Consider the following 25,437-nt stretch of genomic DNA (forward strand, 5'->3'; position numbering starts at 1 on the left):
TGCAATAAAAATCAAAACTCTAAAAATAGCCACATTCCAGTAAGATAATGATGTAGTACTGCTTGGGAACTTCCTTTTCGCAACTATATTGGACTTTTTGTGGTAAATAGTAAATTTATTTTCACTTGCAACAGAGAAATCTGCACTTTCATCTTTAAACTAATAAACCTTTCCTAAGCTGCTGAATGTATTATAATACTCATTAATAGTATTCAATATCAGTCCAACAGACTCAAATGTCAGGGCATATTAAATTCATTGAGCTAAAGCTCAATTAATTGAATTGTTTATATACCAACACTGAGTTTCGTATTCTACTGAAAAAGGTGAAATTCAATATTGACAAACACAAAACATTGAATACAGCAAGAAACAGAATTGGTATAGCAAAGTACTACAAGATAATATTGAAAAAAAGATCTAATCATCTCAGTCGACACAACTCAATATGTCGTCACTTTAGAGCAGCAAACGAGCTAATAGAATAGTGAATTACCTATCCAAGACATTAAGACAAGAAACATTATTTGAACTGTGTCTTTCATGCTCTCAGGAAACTTTTTATCCATCAACAGTTTAAAAATGAAGTCACTAGGTCACAAAGCATAGTAGCCAATCTTGCCAGCAGTATTTCTGAAACAGTAAATAAACAGATTTATTTCTGATAGATGAATAAATGTTGGTCATGATATCAGGAGAATCTGGTCTTCTGTGACTAGTGCTAAGTTAGCTTTTAGGTCCAGCTCCATAGGAAACAGTGGACCAGCTAAATTTTCCCATACAGGTCATTCTGCTACAATGTGCACTTCATCAGTGTGAATTAGCTATAACACAACTGATGAATTGTGGATGTTGTTTGGATAAAACAAACTTTCTTCTGAACTGGTATAGCTATTTTTTTTTATTAGCGATCTTCTCCAGCATGATTTTCTATAGTGGCGTTCCATAGCGCAATTTTCTATAGCACGAGTTTGCAGAGGAACACAACTGTTGCAATATAGCGAAATGACCTGTACCCAATTTGACAGAAGCAAAGGTGGGATCAGGAAAAAAAAATGGCTACTGTGCTTCCACTCCAGTTTCTAAATCCCCCACGTTTGAAGGGGAGACACCAGTTTCTGAGATATTTTTAAATGAACCTTTTCAGAAATGCGATTACAGATCTCAGGAACAGGTGGGAATAGAATCCAGGCCTCCAAACTTACAGGCAGAGATACAATTACTGTACCATACAGCCCTAAAAAAAAAAACACCCTTACATATGCACAGCCGATCACACAGAGATCAATCAAGTGTGCAGGCTCTGAACAGGCCTGCTCCTATTGAGAAATTAATTTACAGATATTTTCTCATCACCTTTGGAGCAGGTGAGACTTGAATTCAGGCCTCTTTGTCCAGGGTAAAGACACTACCATTATGCCACAAAAACCCTAGGAGTTGATTTATATCATTGTACACAATTTAGAGTTCACCTGTTCCAAAAGATATGTCATTTTTAATGAGACAGTCAAATAGCAAAATCTGTTGATACAAGTGATAGAGGCAGGAAGTATGTCATGTCATAGAGGCAGGAAGTATGATAAAAATATTGTCATGCCTCACTGAGGTAGCACACTGAAAAACAACGCCTACTACTCCTGGAATGGTATCAAATGTTAAAAAAAGGTTATCAAAGTACACCAAGCCCCCAATTTACCTGTCAGTTAGACCCAGGTTAAACAAAAATTTGGACCACGTTTTTGGACTTAAAAAGTATTACTATTTATTTAAAAGAAATAGATTTCAATCACAGGTGATCCAACTAAGAACTGCCAACATATAACTCTCCAAGTTAAAACTCTTGACCACATATACATGCTAAAGAAAAATTGGCGTTATAGGTGGAAGGAAAAATGGGGAAATCAGTTCAATTACCAGTTCACAGGGTTCACTGAGATGTTTCTTTGCTTCTCTGGATTTCCTGTTCTTCAATCTCTTTTCACACCATCACAAGATGGACTGGTGATTAACACAAACTGTAAAGTCACTTATTCACTGGTTAGAGGCCATAGCTGACACAACTGGTGAAGAAAAATAAATAAACTGGCTTTCTGCAGTCTTTAGTATTTCATTCGAGAGAAAGACAGACCATCTGCTCATTGCAGCAGTCCAAAGGCTTCTATTGTGCACACTCACAAGCTGTTCAGCAATCCAGGAGCCAATCACATAATTTGGCTTTTGTGGATTAAATTTAAAATTTTAGAGAAGCTCTGCTTTTGATCACACTGTGCAAACATACTCAATGTCTTACTTTCACCAACCATAGTCTGAAGAGGGAGCTGGCACGGGGCAGGGTGAGACTAGGCACACGGACACACAGATGGCCACTGAGCCATCAGTTGGCCAACTTAACACATAAGTTGGCTGCCGGATCACAACGTGGAGAGAAACAGCAGAGCAGATACAGTCACTGCCTGGGGCCACCAGAGTACCAGAACAACGCACTCACATTGATTAGTTTAAGGCGGGTGGGGGAGAGAATACACATGAGCAACGTACACTGCCTGCCGAAGTATCTGGGTCCAACCAACATCTCTTATAGTAATGCTAATAGCTTAACACAGACTCAATAAGAAATGCTAACAGCCAGGGCTGCAGTAATTGTCCTTCTCAGGAAGAGCGATTAGCGCCCATTACCACAGCAATGGATTTCCATGCAGACATTGAAACTAGCAATGTCTACTTTGAAACTGATAATGACCATAGTGAAATTAACGAAGGCTGTAGTGGAACTGATAAAGACTGCATCGACACCCGCACCAATCAACCACACTGCCCTGTGGCCCAACATTTCAACTCCCCCGCCCACTCTGCCGAGGACATGGAGGTCTCCTTCACCGCCACTCCCTCACCACCAGATGCTTGGAGGAAGAACGTTTCATCTTCCACCTCTGAACACTTCAACCCCAGGGCATCAATGTGGACTTCAACAGTTTCCTCATTTCCCCTGCCCCCACCTCACCCTAGTTCCAAACTTTCATCTCAGCACTGTCCCCATGACTTGTCCTACCTGCCTATCTTCTTTTCCACCTATCCACTCCACCCTCCTCCCTGACTTATCACCTTCATCCCCTGCCCCACTCACCCATTGTACTCCATGATACTTTCTCCCCACCCCCACATTCCTCTAGCTTATCTCTCCACGCTTCAGGCTCTCTGCCTTTATTCCTGATGAAGGGCTTTTGCCCGAAACGTCGATTTTACTGCTCCTCGGATGCTGCCTGAACTGCTGTGCTCTTCCAGCACCACTAATCCAGAATCTGGTTTCCAGCATCTGCAGTCATAGTTTCGATACAGTCTTTAGATTCGTTTCCAGATGTTTCATCACTATACTAGGTAACATCTTCAGTGAGCCTCCGGGTGAAGCATGGTGGCATAGTCCACTTTCTGTTTGTATGTTTAGGTTTCCTTGGGTTGGTGATGTAATTTCCTGTGGTGATGTCATTTCCTGTGGTAAATGGGATCCAAGTAAATGTGTTTGTTGATAGAGTTCTGGTTGGAATGCCATGCTTCGAGGAATTCTCGTCCGTGTCTCTGTTTGGCTTGTCCGAGGATGCATGTGTTGTTCCAGTTGAAGTGGTGTCCTTCCTCATCTGTATATAAGGATAGTAGTGAGAGTGGGTCATGTCTTTTTATGGCTATTTGATGCTACCAGTGCTTCACCCAGAGGCTCACTGATGATGTTACATAGTATGGTGACAAAATGTCTGAAAACGAACCTTCCAGATCATCGAGCAAACCTACATCCAGAACCTCAACCCGAGCTATAAATCTTCTCAAAACTTGCTAATATCCATTCTTAGATAAGGGGATCAAAACTGTACATAATACTCTGTGTGAAGACTCCATAAATTGCACTAAGACATATTCACTTGTATATTCAAGCCTTTTCTTTAGATTAGATTCCCTAGAGTGTGGAAGCAGGCCATTCGGCCCAACAAGTCCACACTGACCCTCCGAAGAGTAACCCACCCAGACCCATTCACCTACCCTATAATTACCCCAAACTAATGCAACTAACACTATGGGCAATAGGCCAACATACTTTTTGCCTTCTAAATCGCTTGCTTCACCTACATGTGGTCTTTTAGTGACTCATGAACAATAATGCCCACATCCATTTGGACATGTACATTTCTCAACCTCTCACTGGCAGGTGACAATGAGGGACAACAACTGGAGCAGTCAACTGAACTCTTGTTGTAAAGGAAGATCATCCTTGGTGAACAGAATGTTGTTGGGATATGAGAGCAGAGAGACAAAGGAATTCCTCAGCCCAATGTAATCAATGCAATCATTCCCTGTGAATAGTTTAAATAGCTCCTTGTTTGTCCTAAATTTGCCGTCCTTTTTGTAATGATGCTAGTGGAATGAAGAATTCTTGCTTCATGATCTCAGACTGAAAATGTCTTCAAATCTCATAATAATCGGAACATATGCCTAAGCACCTGTCATTGCACTGGTACTGAAATTTATGCATGATGTTGCTTAACTGTGGTAGATAGAACATTTTTCTGGATTGAAGGGAACATCCTATTAGTCGTAAATATCACTTGGGTCACCATTGCATAATAGCAGGTGAAATTATTTGCTTGGCTTGTTGCTTGAATTTTTTGAGAGTGTCTTTCTGGAACAATTTGAGGTCAGAACTGAAGAGAATGTTGGGGAGTACAAGTGAGAACAGAACAAAACAAAATGAAACAAAAGAGATGTCTCAACTTCTTCTCGTGAGTTTGGTGTGCAGATATCAAAGAAAAAAGCACAGCTCTGTGCAATCCCAATTACTGCAATCGTATGTTTGTTTGTAATTTAGGCTTTTTGCATTTCCAGTAATCTGGAGGAGTTGTGAATCTCAGACAGAGACTTCTTGATTCACACAGCTAACTGTATATATGTTCAAGAGATGAAGAAGATACAGCAAGAGAAATGTTGGAGCAAAATCTGGTTTAAATCCTTTGTTGCTATTGTGGAGTACTTTTATGGATCTACTTTTTCCCAGCTGTTAAAATAAAGATTTGAGTTTATGTTGTGCTTTTTGTGAATTCATGATGTCCTGAAGTACTTTACAGCCAGCCACAAAAAGTACCTTTAAGGTGCATTTGCTGATGCACTGTTGGATATTCTCAGTTAAAACCACTTCACATTACTTTTCAGAAATAGGAGTATGTGCTCACAGCCACACAGACCACTTGCCTCATCAGGTATGTGCTGATGACTTTTTTTCAAGTACATAAGCCACCTAGCCTAATCCCATGCTACCCATGCCCTTTAATATCCTCCTCTTGCAAAGAGATAGCCAGTTCCCTTTTAAATGGATTTATGAACCAGCAAAAACAAAAGGGAAAGAACATTCTGTACTATTTACATTGCTTGTAAATGCTTCCTTCTTTAAAACCTCCTTTTACTTCTTTTTATAAATACCTAATATTTATGCTCATTTGGTAGGCCATGACCTAATGGTATTATCACCAGACTGTTAATCCAGAGATCCAGAACATGTTCTGAGGACCCAGGTTCGAATCCCAGCACAACAGATGGTTGAATTTGAATCCAACAAAAATCTGGAATTAAGAGTCTAACGATGACCTTGAATCCATTGTCAATTGTTGGAAAAACCAAGCTGGTGCATTAATGCCCTTCAGGGAAGGAAACTGTCAACTGTACCTTCTCTGGCCTACATGTGACTCCAGATCAACAGCAATGTTGTTGACTCTCAACTGCCCTCTGGGCAATTAGGGACGGGCAATTAATGCTGGCCTCATCCCATGAATAAATTTAAAAAAAGCTATTCTTCTCAATTCATGATCCTCTGTTAAATCACTCCTGGGCTCTCTCAGTTTCAATGAAAGGAATCTCAAGAATCTGCGAATAAGTGCGGGTTATCCAAATGCGCTTTTGAGGTGGTTTTTATCTGCAATCTAAAGAGGGCCAAATGCACCTTTGAGGTGGTTTTTATCTGCAATCTAAAGAGGGCCAAAATTGTACTATATATTCCAAATGTAACCTATTCAAGGTAAATAATCTTCGAGGAGAAAGTGAGGATTGCAGATGCTGGAGATCAGAGCTGAAAATGTGTTGCTGGAAAAGCGCAGCAGGTCAGGCAGCATCCAAGGAGCAGGAGAATCGACGTTTCGGGCATGAGCCTTTCTTCAGGAATGAGGAAAGTGTGTCCAGCAGGCTAAGATAAAAGGTAAGGAGGAGGGACTTGCGGGAGGGGCGTTGGAAATGCGATAGGTGGAAGGAGGCCAAGGTGAGGGTGATAGGCTGGAGTGGGGTGGGGGCGGAGAGGTCAGGAAGAAGATTGCAGGTTCGGAAGGCGGTGCTGAGTTCGAGGGTTGGGACTGAGACAAGGTGGAGGGAGGGGAAATGAGGAAACTGGAGAAATCTGAGTTCATCCCTTGTGGTTGGAGGGTTCCGAGGCGGAAGATGAGGCGCTCTTCCTCCAGCCATCGTGTTGCTATGGTCTGGCGATGGAGGTGGTTGAACCTCCTCCCACGAGGTGGTTGAACAGTTCATCCATTTTACCAACACCTTCCACCCCGACCTCAAATTTACCTGGACCGTCTCAGACTCCTCTCTCCCCTTCCTAGACCTTTCCATTTCTATCTCGGGCGACCGAATCAACACAGACATTATAAACCGAACGACTCCCACAGCTACCTAGACTACAACTCCTCCCACCCTGCCCCCTGTAAAAACACCATCCCATATTCCCAATTCCTTCATCTCCACCACATCTGCTCCCAGGAGGACCAGTTCCAATACCGTACAACCTGGATGGCCTCCTTTTTCAAAGACCGCAATTTCCCCCAAGAAGTGATCGATGATACCCTCCACCGCATCTCCTCCACTTCCCGCTCCTCCGCCCTTGAGCCCCACCCCTCTAATCGCCACCAGGACAGAACCCCACTGGTCCTCACCTACCACCCCACCAACCTCCATATACATCGTATCATCCGTCGTCATTTCTGCCACCTCCAAACGGACCTCACCACCAGGGATATATTTCCCTCCCCTCCCCTATCAGCGTTCTGAAAAGACCACTCCCTCCGTGACTCCCTCGTCAGGTCCACACCCCCCACCAACCCAACCTCTACTCCCGGCACCTTCCCCTGCAACCGCAAGAAATGCAAAACTTGCGCCCACACCTCCCCCCTTACTTCCCTCCAAGGCCCCAAGGGATCCTTCCATATCCGCCACAAATTCACCTGCACCTCCACACACATCATTTACTGCATCCGCTGCACCCGATGTGGCCTCCTCTATATTGGGGAGACAGACCGCCTACTTGTGGAACGTTTCAGAGAACACCTCTGGGACACCCGGACCAACCATCCCAACCACCCCGTGGCTCAACACTTCAACTCCCCCTCCCACTCCACCAAGGACATGCAGGTCCTTGGACTTCTCCATTGCCAGACCATAGCAACACGACGGCTGGAGGAAGAGCGCCTCATCTTCCGCCTAGGAACCCTCCAACCACAAGGGATGAACTCCGATTTCTCCAGTTTCCTCATTTCCCCTCCCCCCACCTTGTCTCAGTCTCAACCCTCCAACTCAGCACCGCCTTCCTAACCTGCAATCTTCTTCCTGACCTCTCCGCCCTCACCCCCACGCCGGCCTATCACCCTCACCTTGACCTATTGCATTTCCAACGCCCCTCCCCCAAGACCCTCCTCCCTACCTTTTATCTTAGCCTGCTGGACACACTTTCCTCATTCCTGAAGAAAGGCTCATGCCCGAAACGTCGATTCTCCTGCTCCTTGGATGCTGCCTGACCTGCTGCGCTTTTCCAGCAACACATTTTCAGCTCTATTCAAGGTAGATCCCTAGTCCATCAATACTTCCTTATTTTGATTACTCTCTCTGGTACAAATTCAAGGACTCAGACCACAATTTATGATTTTGACATCTGCATTACTCTCTAGTAGGCCTGCTATATCTTAAAAGAAAAATCCTGTTCCTTTGTTTCTTCTGAATATTTAGATTTTCTTCCCAATCCTTACTTCTGAAGTACATATTCCATATTTTTCTTATAGTTAATTATCAGCCTACTAGGTTCCTACCACAGATTTTCCACATCCCTATTCATTGGTGAGAAAATTTCAATATTTCCACAATTTCTGAGTTGGATCATTTATATGTGGATAGTAGTTTGAGATACGTTCCAACAATGACCATCATGGAATTCAATTCATTGTTCCAGTCTGAGAAACTCTCTTTTAATCAAATCCTTTATTCTCTGTCCACCAACAAGCTATCTGATCATTTTCCTCTTAATTCAAAGTACATTTATCTCGGTCATGTGATCCTTACATGATGCTTATTAAACACTTCTGAAAATCCATTTAAATTATATTCATAACTTTTCCTCTATTTTACCCTCTAATTTCATCAAATCATGTATTTATTTTTGCTGTTTAGGGATTAGTGCTACATAATAACAGATTAAAGCCTGCTTTTCCACTTCCATATTTCATTTTCAGTTGAGCAACAACTGAGGTAATACTGATAACCGAGTAATTTCCTGGTAATTTCCATGTCCAATTTTGATGGGAGCTCTTTGATTTACAACTGTTCAGTACTCTGATAAGATTTTCGTTCCACGAGTTTTTAAATATAATTGTTAAAGTCGTTGTTAGTAAATCCAGGAGCATTTGAATGTAAAATGTTGGGTCCCAGTGATTTATCAACCTCGTCTTTGTAAAAAAAAAACAAAGTGCACTAATTGTTCTTCACTTGCTCTACTTATCTGATTCTACAGGCTCAATACCTAGTATCCTTATGCAGTCTCCTTTAAAGGCATCTGTCAATCGTTTACACTCTACCTCAAGCTGATCTCTTTTATCTTCGTGGCCTTACCAATATCTTTAATAGATGCTCATTAGGTGACAATTGAAAATCATTGTCCTCAACTGTTTTACAAGTTCTCCTATACTCATCCATGGTCTTTTCTTTTAAAATAAATCCCATCATGGTTTTCCTATCTGTTTTATATTTGATCTCGATTACCTTTTCATAATCTGTCCTGCAGTTTCACATTTCAGCTAGTCTCTCTGGTCATCCATGTTGAAACTTTATTGCTGGAACAGCACAGCAGGTCAGGCAGCATCCAGGGAACAGGAGATTCGACGTTTCGGGCACAGGCCCTTCTTCAGGAATGAGCAGAGAGTGTTCAGCAGGAGAAGATAAAAGGTAGGGAGGAGGGGCGTTGGAAATGTGATAGGTGGAAAGAGGTCAAGGTGAGGGTGATAGGTCGGAGTAGGATGGAGGCGGAGAGGTCAAGAAGAAGACTGCAGGTCAGGAAGGCGGTGCCGGGCTGGAGGGATCCGGCTGAGACAAGGTGGGGGGAGGGGGGATGAAGAAACTGGTGAAGTCCAAGTTCATCCCCTGTGGTTGGAGGGTTCCCAGTCGGAAGATAAGACGCTCCTCCTCCGACCGTCGCGTTGTTGTGGTTTGGCGGTGGATGAGTCCAATGACCTGCATATCCTCGGTGGAGTGGGAGGGGGAGTTGAAATGCTGTGCTACAGGGTGGTTGGGTTGGTTCGTCCGGGTGGCCCAGAGGTGCTCTCTGAATCGCTCCGCAAGTAGGCGGCCTGTCTCCCCAATATAGAGGAGGCCACACCGGCTGCAGCGGATGCAGTAGATGATGTGGGTGGAGGTGCAGGTGAATCTGTGGCGGATATGGAAGTTTCCTTTGGGGCCTTGGAGAGAAGTGAGGGGGGAGGTGTGGGCGCAAGTGTTGCACCTCCTGCGGTTGCAAGGGAAGGTGCCGGGAGTGAAGGTTGGGTCGGTGGGGGGTGTGGATCTGACAAGGGAGTCGCGGAGGGAGTGGTCTCTACGGAAAGCTGATAGGGGAGGGGAGGGAAATATATCCTTGGTGCTGGGGTCTGTTTGGAGGTGGCGGAAGTGACGGCAGATGATGCGCTGTACATGGAGATTGGTGGGGTGGTAGGTGAGGACCAGTGGGGTTCTGTCCTGGTGGCGGTTGGAGGGGCGGGGCTCAAGGGCGGAGGAGCGGGAAGTGGAGGAGATGCGGTGGAGGGCACCGTCGACCACGTCGGGGGGGGAATTGCGGTCCTTGAAGGAGGAGGCCATCTGTGTTGTACGTATTTTGAACTGGTCCTCCTGGGAGCAGATGCGGCGGAGACGAAGGAATTGGGAGAATGGGATGGCGTTTTTACAGGGGGCAGGATGGGAGGAGGTGTAGTCCAGGTAGCTGTGGGAGTCGGTCGGTTTGTAGTAGATGTCCGTGTTGATTCGGTCGCCTGAGATAGAAACAGAAAGGTCTAGGAAGGGGAGGGAGGAGTCCGAGACTGTCCAGGTGAATTTGAGGTCGGGGTGGAAGGTGTTAGTGTAGTGGATGAACTGTTCAACCTCCTCGTGGGAGCACGAGGTAGCGCCGATACAGTCATCAATGTAGCGAAGGAAAAGATGGGGGGTGGGGCCAGTGTAGTTGCGGAAGATGGATTGTTCCACATACCCTACGAAGAGGCAGGCATAGCTGGGGCCCATGCGGGTGCCCATGGCTACTCCTTTTGTTTGGAGAAAGTGGGAGGATTGGAACGAAAAGTTGTTCAGGGTGAGGACCAGTTCGGTCAGTCGAAGGAGGGTGTCAGTGGAAGGGTACTGGGTGGTACGGCGGGAAAGGAAGAAGCGGAGTGCTTTGAGTCCTTCGTGATGGGGGATGGAGGTGTACAGGGACTGGATGTCCATGGTGAAGATGATGCGTTGGGGACCGGGGAAGCGGAAATCCTGGAGGAGGTGGAGGGCGTGGGTGGTGTCACGAACGTAGGTGGGGAGTTCTTGGACTAATGGGGACAGGACCGTGTCGAGGTATGCCGAGATGAGTTCGGTTGGACAGGAGCAGGCTGAGACGATGGGTCGTCCGGGGTAGTCAGGTTTGTGGATTTTGGGCAGGAGGTAGAAACGGGCGGTGCGGGGTTGTGGGACTATGAGGTTGGAGGCGGTGGATGGGAGGTCCCCTGAGGTGATGAGGTTATGGATGGTCTGGGAGATGATGGTTTGGTGGTGGGGGGTGGGGTCATGGTCAAGGGGACGGTAGGAGGAGGTATCTGCGAGCTGGCGTTTGGCCTCAGCGGTGTAAAGGTCAGTGCGCCAAACTACTACTGCGCCTCCCTTGTCAGCTGGTTTGATGGTGAGGTTGGGGTTGGAACGGAGGGAGTGGAGGGCTGCGCGTTCCGAGGGTGAGAGGTTGGAGTGGGTGGGAGGGGTGTGGGAGTTCAGGTAGCGGTTAATATCGCGGCGGCAGTTTGCTATGAAGAGGTCGAGGGCAGGTAGGAGGCCAGTACGGGGTGTCCAGGTGGACGGGGTGTGTTGGAGGTGGGAGAAGGGGTCGTCAGAGGGTGGGCGAGAGTCTTGATTGAAGAAGAAGGCACGGAGGCGAAGGCGGCGGAAGAATTGTTCAATGTCACTCCAAACAATCCAAATTGTTCCGCCACCTCCAAACAGACCCCAGCACCAAGGATATATTTCCCTCCCCTCCCCTATCAGCTTTCCGTAGAGACCACTCCCTCCGCGACTCCCTTGTCAGATCCACACCCCCCACCGACCCAACCTCCACTCCCGGCACCTTCCCTTGCAACCGCAGGAGGTGCAACACTTGCGCCCACACCTCCCCCCTCACTTCTCTCCAAGGCCCCAAAGGAAACTTCCATATCCGCCACAGATTCACCTGCACCTCCACCCACATCATCTACTGCATCCGCTGCAGCCGGTGTGGCCTCCTCTATATTGGGGAGACAGGCCGCCTACTTGCGGAGCGATTCAGAGAGCACCTCTGGGCCACCCGGACGAACCAACCCAACCACCCTGTAGCACAGCATTTCAACTCCCCCTCCCACTCCACCGAGGATATGCAGGTCATTGGACTCATCCACCGCCAAACCACAACAACGCGACGGTCGGAGGAGGAGCGTCTTATCTTCCGACTGGGAACCCTCCAACCACAGGGGATGAACTTGGACTTCACCAGTTTCTTCATCCCCCCTCCCCCCACCTTGTCTCAGCCGGATCCCTCCAGCCCGGCACCGCCTTCCTGACCTGCAGTCTTCTTCTTGACCTCTCCGCCTCCATCCTACTCCGACCTATCACCCTCACCTTGACCTCTTTCCACCTATCACATTTCCAACGCCCCTCCTCCAAGTCCCTCCTCCCTACCTTTTATCTTCTCCTGCTGAACACTCTCTGCTCATTCCTGAAGAAGGGCCTGTGCCCGAAACGTCGAATCTCCTGTTCCCTGGATGCTGCCTGACCTGCTGTGCTGTTCCAGCAATAAAGTTTCAACTTTGATCTCCAGCATCTGCAGACCTCACTTTCTCCTCTCTGGTCATCTATGAAAACCTAGCCTTTGGCACAATTCCTCGACTAAAAGGAAGAAGATTTCTACTTTACTTAAGAATCGAAACCAGGGGTCAATGAAGAAATTTTGAGCAAAACAAAAACTGTGTAAATTTTCACATTTTCTTAACCATCCAAGTTTCTTCTTGGGTCTTTTAAAAAAAATCACTTACATTAAGTAGACTATTTTTTCATTACCTTAATAATGGGGAACCAGGCCCACTATTTAAACAAATGTAAGCAACCAGACAGGCTTTGCTAGATTGCTACCAACTAATTAATAAATTCTATCATTGTGTAAAGAACAAGCAACTTAGTTTTAATCCAACTATCTGAAAAAAAGGCCTCTCACACTTCTCCCCAAATCAAAAAATGAACAGAAAAGTCAATTTGTATTTCTTAAGATACAAAAATATCAATTTGTTCTCGGAAGTAAACTCTCAGTACATAATGCACATTACTTCTTATAGCCATGGTAAGCAACCTCTGCAGTTTAAATATACTTTTTCAAAATACATGAGTGTTAATTTCAAATTGTTCAGGACTTAAGTTAATAGAATAGGCAGTAACAGTAATCTTTGAATTGATACAGTCTCAACATTAACAACTATGACAATTGCAACATGGTCACACCACAGAATTTTAGCTTGTTGTTAGTGTTCACATAGCCAGTGCTGAAAATGTGTTGCTGGAAAAGCGCAGGTCAGGAAGCATCCAGGGAACAGGAGAATCGACGTTTCGGGCATAAGCCCTTCTTCAGGAATCCTGAAGAAGGGCTTATGCCCGAAACGTCGATTCTCCTGTTCCCTGGATGCTGCCTGACCTGCTGCGCTTTTCCAGCAACACATTTTCAGCTCTGATCTCCAGCATCTGCAGTCCTCACTTTTTCCCTTCACATAGCCAGTCTATGGCAAGCATGTTTGCAAAGATCACTTATCACAATTTCCCATACTTCACAGCCACTTATGATAGTACTTTTACAAAACCAACTATAAAAATGGATCTCACAATTCTACCAAAAAATTAACACCGAGTTTGACCTATATTAATTATTCAATTATACATGGCGAAACTAGATCCTCTCTTTCCTCTTACCAGCCCAGTTCTGTGCACAACTACAGACACATAATGTTTATGAGTACGATCACTCAAATTCAGTATTTAAGCGAATGCACACAGCAAAGCACAGCAAAAACAGCTGACACTAAGTTCAAAATTTGTTTTATTCATTCGAGCAGAACATTTAACCAAACTATCTGAAACATTCATTGAAGTTGAACATTTATCAGTTTAACATATTTACAAGAACAATTTGATAATTTAAAACATTTGGTAAACCACCACAGTTTTATTTTTAAATTGAGCACGCAAAAATAATGACCATTTAAATTTACAGTAGTCAAAGATTGCGGCTACAAACAGGCCTACAAGGGGAAAAGCGACAAGCTTAGGAATCAAAATATTTAAACTGGCCAACATGAAACTCAAAAGATACAAAAGCTATTAAAAACAGCAAGTCAGTTCTCTATCCAAACGAGCCAGAACTTTTGATGAGGACTCGTCTCCTGAGGTAGTATGGGCTGAGGTTAGAAACAGGAGGAGAGGAGAGGTCACACTACCGGGAGTTTTTTTTATAGGCCTCCACAGAGTTTCAGGGAGATGGAGGAAAGGATTGGCAAAATGATTCTAGGTAGGAGTGAAAGGAACAGGGTGGTCATTATGGGGGACTCTAACTTCCCCAACATTGACTGGAAATGCTATAAGTCTAGTACATCAGATTATTCAGTTTTTGTCCAACATGTGCAGGAGGGTTTCCTGACACAGTATGTCGAAGAGCCGACAAGAGGGGAGGCCACACTGAATCTGGTGCTTGGTAATGAGCCAGGCCAGGTGTCTGATCTAGTTGTAGGTGAGCACTTTGGAGAGTGTGACCATAATTCAGTTACGCTTAGTTTAGCAATGGAAAGGGATAGGTATATGCCACAGAGCAAGAGTTATCGATGGGGCAAGGGCAATTATAATGCGATTAGGCAAGTCTTAGGATGCATAGAATGGGGTAGTAAAATGCAGAGGATGGGGACAATCGAAATGTGGAGCTGGTTTAAGGAACAGATATTGTGTGTCCTTGATAGGTATGTCCCTGTCAGGCAGGGAGGAAGTGATAAGGTAAGGGAACCGTGGTTTACTACGGAAATTATCAACCTTGTGCAGTTTTTAAAAAATTATGAAGTGCACTAATTGTTCTTCACTTGCTCTACTTTTGTGATTCTACAGTCTCAATACCTAGTCTCTTTATAGAGAGCAATGAGATACGAGATATTAGACGAGAAAGGGTCGAGGTTAGTAAGGAAGAGCTGTTATCAGTTGCAGGAGTGAAAGTAGACAAGTCCCCTGAGCTGGATGGGATTTATCCGAAGATTCTCTTGGAAGCTAAGGAGGAGATGGCGGAGTCTTTGGCTTTGATCTTTGAGTCGTCATTGTCTACAGGTTTAGTATCAGAGGACTGGAGGATTGCAAATGTTGTGCCCTTGTTCAAGAAGGGCATTAGAGATGACCCAGGTAATTACAGACCAGTGAGCCTTACTTCTGTTGTACGAAAAGTTTTGAAAAGGATTTTAAGAGATAGGATCTATAATCATCTTGCAAGCAACAATTTGATTTCAGATAGTCAACATGGTTTCGTCAGGGGCAAGTTGTATCTCACAAACCTTACTGAATTTTTTGAGAAGGTGACCAAGCATGAAGGTAGGGCAGTTGACATGGTGTACAAGAACTTCAGTAAAGCCTTTTATAAGGTTCCACAGGGTAGGCTGTTGGAGATAATGCAGAGGCATAGGACTGAAGGTGATTTAGCAGTTTGGATTAGAAACTGGCTTTCTGAAAGAAGGCAGCGAGCGGTGGTTGATGGAAAATATTCAGCCTGGAGTCCGGTTACTAGTGGTGTACCACAAAGATCTATTTTGGGACCACTGCTGTTTGTCATTTATATAAATGACTTAGACGCAGGCATAGGTGGATGGGTTAGGAAGTTTGCAGATGACACTAAAGTCACAGGAGTAGTGGACAGTGTGGAAGAATGTTGCAGGTTGCAGGGGGACTTGGATAAACTGCAGAACTGGGCTGAGAAGTGGCAAATGGAGTTCAATGCAGCTAAATGTGAGGTGATTCACTTTGGGAAGAATAACTGAAAGGCAGAATACTGGGTCAATGGAAAGATTCTTGGTAGTGTGGATGTGTAGAGGGATCTTGGAGTCCACGTACAAAGATCCCTGAAAATTGCCACTCAGTTGATAGTGCTGTTAAGAAGGCATACAGTGTGTTAGGTTTTATCGGGAGAGGGATTGAGTTCCAGAGCCAAAATTTCATGCTGCAACTATACAAAATCTTAGTGCGGTCGCATTTGGAATACAGTGTACAGTTCTGGTCGCCCCATTACAGGAAGGATGTGGAAGCATTGGAAAAGGTGCAGAGGAGATTTACCAGGATGTTGCCTGGTCTGGAGGGAAGCTCTTATGAGGAAAGGCTGAGAGACTTGGGTCTGTTCTCTTTGGAAAGAAGGCAGCTAACAGGGGATTTGATAGAGACATACAAGATGATCAGAGGATTAGATAGGGTAGACAGTGAAAGTCTTTTCTGAAAATGTGTTGCTGGAAAAGTGCAGCAGGTCAGGCAGCATCCAAGGAGCAGGAGAATCGACATTTCGGGCATGAGCCCTTCCTGAAGAGCTTTTGCGCTTTTCCAGCAACACACTTTCAGCTCTGATCTCCAGCATCTGCAGTCCTCACTTTCTCCCAATGAAAGTCTTTTTCCTAGGATGATGATAGCTTGTACGAGGGGGCATAACTACAAATTGAAGGGTGATAGATTTAAGACAGATGTCAGAGGCAGGTTCTTTATTCAGAGTGGTAAGGGCGTGGAAGCTCTGCCTGCCAATGTAGTTAACATTGGGGAGATTTAACTAATCTTTGGATAAGCACATGGATGATGATGGGATAGTGTAGGGGGATGAGCTTATATTAGTTCACAGGTTGGCGCAACATCGAGGGCCGAAGGGCCTGTTCTGCACTGTATTGTTCCATGTTCTAAACGCATAATGTAGTGGAATCAAAGATGAAAAGAAACCAAATGATCAAGAATTCATGCTTGAAGAAATGAAAATATTTTTATCTGGAAAGTGCAGCATTTGGAACTGTATCTTTTTCCAAGCATAATTTGCCAAGACGTTTGGTTCCTGACTCTACTGTAGGTCAAGAGGAATAGGAAAAATTTATAAAGACTATCATTGGCTGCACCCCATAAGGCATTTGTGAAAATACATAGTTTACATCTGACATCTAATAGACATACCACTGCTTTAAGAAATGAGGCAACTAGCAGAGATTACTGGAAGATCAATCACTTCAATGATACATTAGTAATACAATTGATTATTAACTCAAAACATGCCAGCCATTTCCAAATTAAAATAGGGCGGCACAGTGGCTAGCACTGCTGCCTCATAGCACCAAGGACGCAGGTTCGATTCCACCCTTGGGTAACTGTCTACGTGCAATTTGCATATTCTCCCAGTTTTTGCATGGGTTTCTACCGGGTGCTCCAATTTCCTCCCACAGTCCAAGGATGTGCAGGTTTGGTGGACTGACCATGCTCCATTGCCCATAGTGGCCAGACCTGTTTCCACACTGTTAGGATTCTGTGAAATTTCTGTGAAGGGACTCACCAGGAATTTAAATGTTCTGTAATAGCTGGGTGATTTGTAACACTCCACCAATAGCAACACCAAAGCTGGCAGGAATCTTTTTACCATGAGGCCCCCCCATAAAAATTTAATGATGATCATGAGATTACAGGACTTCTGATGCTATTACAAATTATTCTTGCTGCAACCATTTGGGGCAGCAATGAATATCATGGATGACTCCTACACTCAACAATGAAGGCTCAGAAATTGATTTAAGGGAAAAGGACAGTTGCGCATCGATATAAAACCTTTGTCAATGTCAGGGTGTCCAAGTGTTCTCCTGCCACTTCTCAAATGTATTCACTGTTGCAACACAGAAAATGCAGCAGCCAATTTGCGCACAGCAAACTCACACGAGCAACGTGATTATGATCAGATATTAAACAGTTCCTTGTTTTTGTGTCCCATCTAAAAGTCAGGATCTCTGTCAGATCAGCTCTTTCTCAATACGGTACCCAGGAATTACCTTCTGACTCAGAGGCAAGAGTGCCACCAACTTAGCCATCGCCGATGTAATCAATTAAACTATGGGGAGTCATTGGAAGTGAATTGTTTCTAGCCTTTTATTCTTTCCATCTATGCTGACAGCACTCTCTTGCCTTACACCCCTGTGCTAATGTTGAAAGATAATAACTTTCAGGATGCAAGGTAGAATCAGAACTTAGAGAGTCATTCATTCAAAAACTGCATCAGGGAATCACAGTAATTGAAGAAGTGGCTGTGGAAGATGAAAATGGTGCTTGTATCAAGTTCAAAGTGTTAATGCTCTGTGCGCCTCACATTCAAGTGCTGTTATGTGTTATTGCAAACATGGCAACATCTGTCACTCAAGAGTTGGATTATTCTTTAACACTCAAAATCATCATGCTGAAATAAATCAAAATTCATTCTTCAATGCATTGAACTACTTGGCATTTTTTTGGTTAATTAACATAACAAGAATCTGTCATGATAAATCATCTTTAATAATAGTTAGATTGCTGTTACCATTCTCGGGTCTATATCCGTGGAACACAATTTAGCCTTGACAAACCAGAAGTATAATACTAACTTCGTCGCTATGCAGACGGTGTTGAGGTCAGCCAGAACCAAGTTTCCTGCACACAACATAGAATTCTTACCAATGTCCATGCTCCAGCAGCAATTTTAAAAAAAAGTCATTCATGGGATGTGGGCATCACTGGTTAAGGCCAGCATTTTATTGCCTATCCCTAACTGCCCAAAGGGCAGTCAAGAGTCAATCATTTTGCTGTGGGTCTGGAGTCACATGTAGGCCACACCTGGTAAGGATCGTAGTTTCCTTCCCTTAAGGAGATTAGTGAACCAGATGGGTTTTTCTGACAATCAGCAACAATCACCATCAGACTCTTAAGTCCAGATTTTTATTCAGTTCGGGTTCCATCTGCCCTGGCAGGATTTGAACGCTGGGCCCCAGAATCATACCCGAATCTCTGGATTAATAGGCTAGCAATAATACCATGAGACCATTGCCTCCCCTAATGGTCTTCCTTCGAGAACATAAAAAGGGTCATTTTTTTGCCCCAAACATTAATAAAATTTGTCGCAATCTTAGAGAAAGAGTCATAGTCATAGAGATGTACTTTGGTCCAAACCGTCCATGCTGACCAGATATCCCAACCCAATCTAGTCCCACCTGCCAGCGCCCGGCCCATATCCCTCCAAACCCTTCCTATTCATATACCCATCCAAATGCCTCTTACATGTTGCAATTGTACCAGCCGCCACCACATCCTCTGGCAACTCATTCCATACATGTACCACCCTCTGCGTGAAAAAGTTGCCCCTTAGGTCTCTTTTATATCTTTCCCCTCTCACCCTAATCCTATGCCCTCTAGTTCTGGACTCCCCAACCCTAGGGAAAAGACTTTGCCTAGTTATTCTATCCATGCCCCTCAATCTTGTAAACCTCTATAAGGTCACCCCTCAGCCTCCGACGTTCCAGGGAAAACAGTCCCAGCCTGTTCAGCCTCTCCCTGTAGCTCAGATCCTCCAACCCTGGCAACATCCTTGTAAATCTTTTTGAACCCTTTCAAGTTTCACAACATCTTTCTGATAGAATTGCACGCAATATTCCAAAAGTGGCCTAACCAATGTCCTGTACAACCGCAACATGACCTCCCAACTCCTGTACTCAATACTCTGACCAATAAAGGAAAGCATACCAAACGCCTTCTTCACTATCCTATCCAACTGCGACTCCACTTTCAAGGAGCTATGAACCTGCACTCCAAGGTCTCTTTGTTCAGCAACACTCCCTAGGACCTTACCATTAAGTGTATAAGTCCTGCTAAGATTTGCTTTCCCAAAATACAGCACCTCGCATTTATCTGAATTAAACTCCATCTGCCACTTCTCAGCCCATTGGCCCATCTGGTCCAGATCCTGCTGTAATCTGAGGTAACCCTCTTCGCTGTCCACTACATGCTGTCAAGTTCAATGTATTGGAGGGAGCATGAAACTTAAAAACAAACAGCCAATTGTTGTAACTACAGGAATTTAAAGCTGGGTCACAGGGAAACATTTGTGGTCATGGCTGTTACTATACAACATGCTAGCAGGGAAATAGGTTCAGATACTTGTGCCGGAGTGGGGATGTGTCGGGGTATGGAGGAGTGGTGGAAGAGATATGGTGAAGGGTAGAAGGATAACAGAATCACACTACAAAGAATCCATAACTGCCCTGACTCCAAGATGTTAGTCCCAGTAGAGCAGCATGGACACTACCTCAGTGTAGCAGCAGTTCAAAATTTAAAGAGATCTAGTTTGATCTGAGCTGATGAAAAACAGGTATCATAAAAAGTGGTTCTTCCTTTCCTTAAAATTACAGTATGATAGGACAACTATTTAAAATGCAGAGATCAAAATTTGAAGTAGAAATATTAAGAACAGTCAGCACATTCATTTATATCTCTGGAACCATGATAATATGAAGACTTCCCTTTTTTTCAATCTATACTTAACCCTATAGTTAACCCAATTATAGAGTTGTTAGGATTCTAACTCGACAGCCTACACACACTATACATATCTGTTTTGTTAGATTCAATTTCAATCTTTACTGCAAGTTACAAACAGGACACATAATCTAAGTAATATTCAGGACAAATCTTTTGTCGTCAACACCTCTGATAATCCACAAAATTACAACCTTATTTGAACCCTATTGTTAATGAGAATTGGAACCTGATAGATTAATTAGAGTGAATCAGATGACCTCTCATATCTGAAAGAAATAAAAACAGAAATTGTTGGAGAAGCTCAGGAGGTCTAGCAATTCTGAAGAAGGATCACTGGACTTGAAATGTTAACTCTGCTTTCTCTCTGACAGATGCTGCCAGACTTGCTGAGTTTCTCCAACAATTTCTGTTTTGTTTCAGATTAAACAAAAGGTGCAGAGAAAGATCAACTCTAATATATGACAGGTCCATTCATAAGTCTGATAACAGCAGAGAAGAAGCTTTTCTTGAATCTGTTGGTACATGTTTTCAAACTTTGTATTTTCTGCCCAATAGAAGAGGTAGGAAAAGCATATAACTGGAGGGGGAGGGTCTTTGATTATGCTGGCTGCTTTCAGTGGGAAGTAGAGATGGAATCAGTGGAAAGAAGACTGGTTTTGCATGATAGTCTGGGCTGTATGCATAACTCTTGGTAATTCTTGTAATTGGGAAAAGTAGTTGCCACACCAAGCTGTGATGCATCCAGATAGGATGCTTTCCATGGTGCATCTATAAAAATCGGTGAGAGTAATTGCAGACATGCCAAATTTCCTTAGCCTTCTGAGGAAAAGTAGAGGCATTGGTGTGCCTTCTTGACTGTCGTGTTGATGTGGATGGACCTGGATAGATCCTCCTAGGAACTTGAAGCTCTCGACCACCTCCACCTCAGTACCACTGATATAAACAAATGTAAAAGCATTTTAAAAGATATGAACATTGATAATGATAGTGGAGGAATACGACACTCCAAAACTACTCTAGTCCATGTGTCAAAATGGTTAGCCATGCTCAGCTAGCCATGCTTGCAAAGCTCAGAACATCACGTGCAACTTTTGATTGCTTCTTCCATTAATTGATGTCACACCACAAACCAATTAAAGATTATGAATTAGACTAACGATATGATTCATTCACACATGGGCCCTGTTCTTTACAGGTACAGTCTGTTCTGACAGGGCGATAGTTCCATTCCCATGCAATGCCACGATATAAGAAAATCATATAATACAAGCACTATTTAAACCAATGGGACCGAATCATGTTATAGTCAATACAAGTATAGAAAGTTTGCGTTCTACAAACAATGGTCTAAATTCTTCAACTGCCTTATAGCCAATTCACGTTGAAGAAATGCACATTATAGCAGAACTGACTACAAAATGACATCCACACAGCACACCTTTTTCATTGAGGAAAGATCTAATGAAACAACCAATCCTTACTGCAGATAACAACCTGATCAGAGTCAGAGTCAATTTGCACGGTTTGAATTTAACTGATTAACTCAGGCAGTTAACAGCCACCAATACTGTTGAGTAGTATTTCTACCAATATTGGAGACTAAGGCTGGAGGATTTTGATCAGCAATGTGAAGTTGTATTTATAAATTATGACAAAGATGCTGTTTACAGGCAAAACATTAATAGGCATGTTAGGGGAATGTTGCAGGAAATAAACAGAGGAAGAGAAAGGAGGGAGGGGAGAGAAACTATTTAAAGCAAATATTGATGTGCATTAAATAGCATCAAATGTTCTCACAAAATATGTTAATACACATGATAGACCAGGGTAAGACAGTAACGTAATGGCTGAGGACATCAGGAAAGCCTTTGACAAGGAACTTGTGAGCGACAACTCCATTTGAGAAGTCAGATGGGCTCTTGGATTACAAGCCTTAGCCAAAAGATGACATTTCTGACAGTGTAGCATACAGTCAGTATCTACCTGTAGTGTATGAAGACTCCAGTGCAGCACTACAGGACAACTGCTGACCTAGAGGGAACTGTGCTACCATTAAGTTATACTTGATACCTTAAACATTATTGATAATATAATGCTCATGTTTCTTAGAATCCCAACAGTGTGGAAACAGGCCATTCAGCCCAACTGGTCGACACAAACCCTCCAAAGACTATCCCAACCAGACCTGTCCCCCTACCCTATATTTCCTATGGCTAACTGGCTAACCCACCTAGCTTGCACATCACTGAACAGTATGGGCAATTTAGCATAGCCAATCAATCTAACCTGCACATCTTCAGACTGGGGGAGGAAACCGGAGCACCTGGAGATCCATGCAGACACCAGGGTGATGTGCAAACTCCACACACACAGTCACCCTAGGGTGGAATTGAACCCAAGTCCCTGGTGTTGTGAGGCAGCAGTGCTAACCATTGAGCCATTGTCCCATCCTTTTTCCTATTCCCTTATTCAATCTCCATACAAGGATACAATAATGAGCTTGCATACAAGTTTCGAGGAAATTTATTGGTGTTGCAATGATAAATTATTGAGTTTAGATTTCATGACAAAATTGTTTCATTCATTCAGATAAGACCATGTTCAATTAAATAGAAAAATCATAGAACCCTGAAGTTTCAGTAAAGGTAGCTACTTGGACAAATGGTAAATTAATGTTGAAACCAACTTATCTCTAAACTTGTTTTCTATGTTTCTTGGATAGAATGAATATGCCATTATATTTATTATGCAATGGAACTAGGACCAAAGAAACTCAGGCTATGGGATGCTAAGAAAGTGAATTCAATAAATCCGGCTACTTCGTCACAAAAGTCTTGCTGCTTAGTCAAAAATCATTTATAGCCTTCAGGGCAGATGCCTCACTTTACCCGTTCCCTAGTCTGGCTTACATATTCCAATTGAGTCATTAGTATCTGCTGCGGTAACTTAAAAGTGTATAAAAAATATAATTGAATGGTCCAGCCTAAGCTTCTCAAGACAAAGAATGAGAAATAGACTATTCTTTATGTGAAAAACAAACATAAAACAAATCTTGTGCCCATTGCTTGGTGATCTAAGGGTTGGATACTAGCATTTTGACCTTATTTTAAAAGCTATAAATTTATAAAAACAATGATCAGCAGGAACAATCACCCAAGGGAATCTTTCTTCTAATATCTCATGTTCAAACTGCATTTTCAGTAGTTTCAAGGCTGATTTGACCGAATAAACTGCACTGTAATATAAATGGAGCGTGCTCAACAGCAGTGGTGACCTGCAAACTGGCATAGGAGAAATGCTTCAGGAAGTGGTTCACTGCAAGAGGCCAAAAGGTTTAGTCCAATGGCTATATATAGCACACTAAGGCACACTATTTATTCCACAGGCCTACTCAGTGGATTTTATTAACTTCAAAATATATATAAACAATGAAGAAAAATAAACCAAAGCCAACAAATAATCTATTTGAAAGAAAAGGTTGATTTAGATTAGATTACGTTACAGTGTGGAAACAGGCTCTTCGGCCCAACAAGTCCACACCGACCCGCCGAAGCGCAACCCACCCATAACCCTACATTTACCCCTTGCCTAACACTACGGGCAATTTAGCATGGCCAATTCACCTTACCTGCACATCTTTGGACTGTGGGAGGAAACCGGAGCACCCGGAGGAAACCCACGCAGACACGGGGAGAACGTGCAAACTCCACACAGTCAGTCGCCTGAGGCGGGAATTGAACCCGGGTCTCTGGCGCTGTGAGGCAGCAGTGCTAACCACTGTGCCACCGATTTAAATTCTGGAGGAAGCAAACAGTGACTGACTACCTAACCACAGACAAGCTGCAGAAAAATTAGCAAACTTAGGCATTCACTAAAGTTGTAGCAAATACAAAAAGTCATATTAATTTGAAACTACTGTACAACATTCAGCCCACTCAAGGATACTTCAAGATCAAAGTTACCCTATAAAAGTTCAATTTAACTGTGTCAGCTAAGCCCACTGAGTCTTTTGATAAGATCAATGCCGTTTGAATGTTTCCCGTTGACTGATCACAATTGCACTCAAGTAAACAATTTACTAATTACATTGGAGCTACTTCAGTATTGCTTCCTCAGTTCCCACAAAAGTTCTTGTGTCCTTTCAGGGAGGAGAGCAACTCGTCCTTGGGGCACGGTTCAAAACCCATTCCTGTCACATGCAAACGTATCAAAAGGAGTCCCTACTTCACAGACAAATTGGGTTGGTAAATGTCAGTGGATTATTTGACTATGTCACTCTTCATTAGTGAACCACACCTGTTTTCATTCATTGTGCGCACACACCCCCACATTCTTAACACCAGCACACAATCCAATATCCCCCACACCTCACCCATTTCACTCGAGGCCACTGTATGAAAATCCTAGTTGATTTTTATCCTCTTTATCCAATGAATACAAATAACTAATGCAGCAATTTAACTTTTTAAGCAGCTATTCTGGCATAAACTGGGTAACAAGCTTTGCTTTGCATGATGTATGGTTTCTCAAAATGTTTCACAGTTTGGTGCTCTCTCAGGGTTCATACTTCAGAATGCATCAAAATTTCTTGATTCAGGCTACTTGAAATAATTTCAGAAGATCAAGCAGTATAAAACCTTACTACCAGTCCCAGCAGATCTGTTTTAGAGCCTTTGCCAGAAAATTACTTAGTAAACAAATCCTGATCAAATAAGCCATCCATTTCATATAAAACAAATGACATAATATGATAAAATACATTTCACCCATCAATTACCTTAATCTTATCAATATACTTGTCTTATGACATGTTGAGTGCGACATGGGACTGAATGGCAGGCTCTTACCTTGTAGTACTTGGCTCCAGTGTCATTCTGAAATAGTGTAAGGCACTTGCTGTCTAGCCTCCAGTAATGTCTTTTTCTCTGCAAGAAACAAAATCACAATAAATGAATTTTATATTTTAAGAAAATATTAGGACCATTTAAAAGCATGAGTCTAGTTTTGGTTGGCAAGCCTGTTCATATTGCTCTTTGACTTAAAAATCATGTCATCTAATATCAAAATGATTTGGAGATGCTGGTGTTGGACTGGGGTGTACATCACCTGATGAAGGAGCGTTGCTCCGAAAGCTAGTGTGCTTCCAATTAAACCTGTTGGACTATAACCTGGTGTTGTGTGATTTTTAACTTAATATCAAAATGCCATTTGTAATGATACATATTAATAGAAATAAATTTGCAAAATTTAATTCTTTAACTATCAACAAATTTTAAACACAAATTTAGATTGAAGACATTTGGATTACAAGGAAAAAAT

The 25,437-nt window shown here is 43.3% G+C and overlaps 1 protein-coding gene across 8 annotated transcripts in view; it reads right to left on the reverse strand.

Moving 5' to 3' along the window:
* The window catches only part of LOC122552683 (serine/threonine-protein kinase D3), a 436,133-nt gene that overhangs the window by 75,885 nt on the left and 334,811 nt on the right, over positions 1–25,437 (reverse strand). For all 8 annotated transcript variants that reach the window (XM_087991221.1, XM_087991223.1, XM_043695537.2 and 5 more), the window contains one exon: positions 24,966–25,043. In XM_087991221.1, coding sequence (XP_087847347.1) covers positions 24,966–25,043 — 78 coding nt within the window. The remainder of the gene's footprint in view (positions 1–24,965; positions 25,044–25,437) is intronic.

The sequence above is a fragment of the Chiloscyllium plagiosum genome, unplaced genomic scaffold, assembly GCF_037043375.1.
Source record: "Chiloscyllium plagiosum isolate Xiang-an unplaced genomic scaffold, Cpla_swu_hap1 HiC_scaffold_10, whole genome shotgun sequence".
Classification (NCBI taxonomy): Eukaryota; Metazoa; Chordata; class Chondrichthyes; order Orectolobiformes; family Hemiscylliidae; genus Chiloscyllium; species Chiloscyllium plagiosum.